Below are 6,000 nucleotides of genomic sequence, written 5' to 3'. Positions count from 1 at the left end.
TAATGTCAGAGTGCTTCCGGAGGTTTTTTTTTTTTTTAAAAAAAAAAAGAGGTATGGGTGTGAAATATTTTTCTCAGTCTAGGACATGCTCATTTACACAGACACACACACACACACACACACACACACACACACACACACAAGTTAGATTAGAAGTCCCGCAGATGCTTATAAAGTCCTGGTAAAAGCAGAAGACAGTCTCTCCTATAGCGAAGCCTAGCCAGACAGATGCCAGATAGCTGCGGAGAGCAGCATAACCTCTGCTGCTGAGCTCGCAGCCTAGCCACCAACCACTGCCAGGGCACTCTCTCGCCTTGATGTCTGGCACGCTGGGCTGCATCTGCAGGCTGCAGAAAGCCAGGGCTCCAGTTCTCCCTCATAACGCTGCTTTCCCAACGAGCCGCAAACCCGGTACGGAACAGCAACCTCCTCAACTATTCTGATTTAGATAAAATAAAATAAAATAAAATAAAATAAAATAAAATAAACCCAAGACTCCGGAGACACTTGGAGGAGGGTCTCCCCATCCTCAACCCCCGCGCCCCCATCTCCTCTTTTTCCAATCTTTGCATCTTAATTTCTTTTCCTGGGTTAAATTAAATAAAATGGATTATTTGTCCATCCTGACTTGGAGATTGGGAGAAGTGGATAGGGAGGGCAAGAGGTTGGTCCCAGGCTAGATCCACCTGCTGCTGAAGTGAGAGGGCAAACCTTATGGAAGCTGTTAAGACCAGCAGCGGCTCCGTAGAGTGTAGAAGAATTGCAAAGACCCTCAACTTCTCTGTCTCTCTCCCTCTCTGTGTCTCTCTGTCTGTGTCTGTCTCTGTCTCTCTGTCTCTCTCTGTCTGTCTGTCTGTCTCTCTCTCTCTCTCGGTCATGTCACTAAAGAGTTAACCCCGGCCGGGCTCCAAATCCTCCCCACCAGGCACTCCACTCCCCCTCCTCTTTTTTTGCCCCCTCCCTTCCCGCGCACGTCGCTAAGAGGTCATCAAGCGCTCTGCCCAGTCGCATTCTCAAGCCTTACTCTTTCCCGCCCATCAAACCCGTGGCTGCTTACGAAGAGGTCTGCGCTCACCAAGGGGCGTGTTCCAGCTCCGGGAGACGCTGCGCGCCCCTGGGTTAGATCAGAGCTGCGCTAGCCATGGAGCGAAGCGGGTGCAAAGTTTGGCACCCCGCAAAGGGATGTCAGATAAGAGTGGGCGGACCGCCCGAGGGCTCTTCAGCCTTCCAATCTTAGGGTCGCTGGCTGCCTGGACCCCAGACGGTGTGCTACAATGGACGGGGTAGATTCAGCGGCCCAGGGCACTGCCCAAGCTCAGGATGGAGAGGAGCCGGCCGAGTCCCCAGAGCCGCCACCGCCGCCTCCCGCTCCGCCGCCGGCTCCTCCGCCGCCGGCTCCTCCGCCGCCGGCTCCTCCGCCGCCGGCTCCTCCGCCACCGGCTCCTCCACCAGAACCAGAACCAGAACCTGCTCTGGGACCCTGTCCAGAGCCAACTCCAGAACCAGACACAGAAACAGATGCAAAGTCAACCCCAGAGCCGGCCCCAAAGCCGGACCCAGGACCAGACTCAGAGCCGGAATCAAAGCCGGATCCAGAACTTGTCCCAGAGCCGGCCCAGGAGCCGGCCCCAGAATTTGTTCCAGAGCCGGCCTCAGAGCCGGTCCCAGAACCTGACCCGGGTCCAACATCAGCGTTGGCCCCCAAAACGACTAGAGAGCCTACCACAGATCTTGACATAGGGCTGGTCCTAGAGTCAGCCCCAAAACCTGCCAGGAAGAGGGCCCCAAAGTCGCGCCCTGAGCCAACTTCAGAGAGTCCAAGGATGAGTTTAGCACTACAACTGTTGCAATGTCAGATAGACCCTGGAGAGAGTGGTCAAAAGTCATCTCCATCTCCATTGCCATCGCCCAGAACGCCAGTAACTTGGTCCAAAGTAAAGGTAAGAAAAAGACCCCTTGGGGGAGGGGGTGCCAAGGTGAGGTCGGATGGCTATGGAGTTTGCGGGACTCCAGGCATCCCTTGGATCCTTTTGGCTGCCACTCACTGGCCAGAAAGATGGGAGAGCCTGGGGAAGGGAGAAGTGTCAAGGAAGCGGGAAGTGGTTGGGAGGCGGGAAGCAACATGTGGGAAAAAAGAGTAGGTTGCTTGGGGTTAGGAAAAGAGGAGAAAGCCAAAGTGGGAGTCAAAGCAGTTTTCCCCATGGGAGGAAGTGACAGTGCAGTGGGCTTCTATATCTTTAAAAAGCCCTGAGAGGCGCCCTCAGGGAACGCAAGATACCTGAAGTATTTGGGGCTGGCTCAAGGTACTTAAGTGGATGAGCCTGAGGGGGGGGAGGGTGATGGGACACACCTCTGCCACACTCACTGCCGCAGAGGCCCAAGCTGCAGAGCCTCTGCCCGCTAGCCCCCCTCCCTGCCACTGAGGAAGAGGGGGTATATCAACTAAGATGCTGCTGAAGACACTCTAGGGAGGTCCCTGGTGCCTCTGTCCACTGCTGGGCACTGGTACTCCAGGCAGAGGCAAGGGGAAGGGCGGCGCCCACGCGCACTGCAGGGGAAGGGCAAGGTTCGCTGGGGGGTGGGGGAGGCTGCGTGTGTTGAAGCCACCGTTCTGTCTGTCTGCAGGATTTCCCAGCAGGTAGGTGCAAACACAGTGATACAGTGACGCGAGGCGTCACAAGCGGGCCACTGTCTCCCGAACCAGGACCAGTTGGAATAGTACTGCAGTCCTTGTTTAGAGACGTGAAAACATGAGTTGGGGTTTGTGAGCAGAGTGTGTGAACCGCAACTTTCATCTCTGCGCTCTACAGCAATTCCTTATGAAACACCGCACTTAACTAAGGGGCGCGGGGCGGGGGCGGGGAGATGAATGAAGGGTCCTCTGGCACTAATCCAAGTCAGAAGAGGGAGGGAGGTTTTCAATATCTATCTCCCGTCTACCTGATTTTCTCTCTGCTCTGGTTCCCACCACGGAAAACCGTGAAAATCACAATAATGCGCGTGCTTCACCTTAGCACAAGCAAATAACACAACATGCCAACAACGGCAGCCTCTCCTACCCCTTGGCAGGGCTAGGGACATGTCTTGGAAATCCTGCTGCTGTGGACTGCACACTTGTAGAATGCAGAATGCAGGGGTTTGGGGGTAGAACTGGCATCATGAAATAGCTTGCCAAATATCTGCAGTGATAAAGTCCTGCAGTGAAAGTTTCAAAGAAGACAAAGGGGTGGCCGTTTATTTCAATAAATAAAATGAAATGATAGTGACTTGAACAATTCAAAATCAGGGATGGAGATTTCCCCTTCCTGCAGATACCCACCTTGGGGAGATCTCAAGAAAGGGAGGGTGGTTAGCTAAACCCCTTGATTATCATACGCCTGAGGCTAGCCGTTGTCTCTTTTGGAAGGGTTTCATTAAGCTGTTGAGTGGGAGATGAGCAAAAATCATCTGACCTGTGCCCATCTTAAGTGAAATTTGAGGAACCAGGCTGAAGACCTATTGGCCTAGCCCCTTAATTACCTGGGTGGTCCGCAAAGGCATCAGGAAGACAGATGGGGGAGGGGGCAGGACCCCTTTTCCAATCCCCAGTGAAAATCATTCTCTGAAAGCATATTCTACCAACTTGACTGGAAAATGCCTGCTGCCAGATATGGAGGATCAAGGCAAGGGGGCTCAGGGCAGTCTCCTTTATATTGTAACAGTTCACATATACTGCCTGGGTGGCTCACTGGCCTGTAACCGCGTTCATAGGAGACAAAGACCCCAGGGGGCTGCCTTTGCCCTGGAAAGAGTCAAGCATTTGTTAACATTCATATTTGTACAACCGATCAGGAACCCTGACTGTCCATCAAGAAGAACCTGTAGATAAACTACTAAAGGCTCCTGGAGATCCCAAGGATGCAAAAGATCTAGGTAAATGCTCACATCATAAAGGAGTTCAGTTCTCCAATATCTTCCAAGTAGAACAGCAATTGCCCTCTGGTGCAGTTGGCAGCACCAGATATTCAGTCACAGGGTCATTTTCTTCTGCATTATTTCAAGCAAGTAGCAGCTACAAACAGCTGCCTTGTATCTTAACATTCTGTACAAATAGATTGCCTTATTACCTGGGGTAAGTATTCTCAAATACTGCCTCCTTGAGGAAAGCTTGGGAAAATACACACATACACCCCCCACCCCCACCCCGGCCACAATAGCACACATCCACCCCCCACACCCAACCTGCGCCACACAACACACACACATCCACCCACCCACCCATTCACCCCCCCCCACACAATGCCCCACAACACACACACACCCATCCACACACACCGACACACCCAACCTCCTCCCACCCCCCACCCCTAACCCCCTCCCATTCTACACACACACTCATCCACCTCCCCACACCCAACGCCCCAACAACACACAGACACCCATCCACCCACTCCCCCCACACCCAACACACACATATACAACACACACAAACACTTCCAAGCCCCCACAAAACACACACACCCATCCACCCCCCACACCCCCCACACCCAACCCCCCACGACACACACATCCACTCACACCCAACCCCCCCACCCATCCACCTACCCACCTACCCAAACCCCTCCCACACAACACACACACAACAGTGCACCCACTCCCACCCTCACACCTAACCCCCCACAACACACACATCCACACACACACCCACACTGAACCCCTCCTAAACACACACACCCATCCACCCACGCACACACAGCCACCCCCCCACACAACACACACTCATCCCACATACACCCATCCTCCCACCCACCTCCACACACCCGTGCAACAACCCCCCCCCACACACCCAACACACACATACCCACATAACCAACCCCCAACACACACACACCCATCCACCCACCCACAAACACCCAACCCCTCACGACACACACACTCACCCCCCCACACCCAACCTATCCACAACACACACACACCCATCTACCCCCCCACAACCAATCCCCCAACAATACACACACCTATCCACCTACCCCCACCCAACCAACTCCCTCCACACAACACACACACATCCACCCAACACACACCTAACCCCAACACACCCACACACCCCCAACACACAACACATACCCACTTACCCCACACACACCCAACACACCCACAACACACAACCCATCCACCCCCCACACATAACTCTCCACATAACACACACACCCATCCACCCACCTACACACACACCCAACACCCCCTACAATCACATACAAACACACATACCATCCACCCCCCACACTCAACCCACACACACAACACACACCCACTTACCCACCCACACCCAACCGACCCACAACACACACACCCATCCACTCCCCATCCAACCCCCCACATAACACACACAGCCATCCATCAACCCACCGCACAACCCAAACTCCCAATAACACACACTATCCACCCACCCCCCACACCCAAACTCCTCCCATACTACACAGAAACCAAACCCACCCCCACAACACACACACCCATCCCCACACACAACCCCCCCAACACCCCGCCACACCCAAAACCCCCACAACACAAACTACCCAGTCAAACCCAACCCACACACAGAGAACACACAACCACTTACCCCACACATAACCCCCCAACACCCCACACACCCAAAACCCCCACAACACACACCCAACCCACTGCCACACTACACACAAACGTCCACCCAACTACACACACACACCAAACTCACCCCCACCACACACACACCCATCAACGCACCCACACAACCCAACCCCTACACACACAACACACACCCACTTACCCCACAAAAACCCAACCCACCCACAACACACACACACCCATCCACCGACCCACCCCTCGACACCCAACCTCCTCCGACAACAAACACACCCATCTGCCCCCCACACCAACCCCCATACTACACACACACACCCCTCACAAACATACCCAACCCCCCAGAACACACAAACCTACCACCTACCCACCCCCCACACACCCAATACCCGCCCAACACCC

At 54.2% G+C, this 6,000-nt stretch overlaps 1 protein-coding gene across 1 annotated transcript in view; it reads left to right on the top strand.

The window, feature by feature from the left end:
* Positions 1 to 1,134: 1,134 nt before the first annotated feature.
* Positions 1,135 to 6,000, top strand: part of Dgkk (diacylglycerol kinase kappa) — a 156,299-nt gene continuing 151,433 nt past the window's right edge. Inside the window, exon 1 of the mRNA XM_041646161.1 lies at positions 1,135 to 1,940. Coding sequence (XP_041502095.1) covers positions 1,275 to 1,940 — 666 coding nt within the window. The 5' untranslated portion in view covers positions 1,135 to 1,274. The remainder of the gene's footprint in view (positions 1,941 to 6,000) is intronic.

This window comes from Microtus oregoni, unplaced genomic scaffold (assembly GCF_018167655.1).
Source record: "Microtus oregoni isolate MIOR12 unplaced genomic scaffold, Mior012 000121F_001, whole genome shotgun sequence".
Lineage (NCBI taxonomy): Eukaryota > Metazoa > Chordata > Mammalia > Rodentia > Cricetidae > Microtus > Microtus oregoni.
This window is presented reverse-complemented; position numbering and strand designations above follow the sequence as displayed.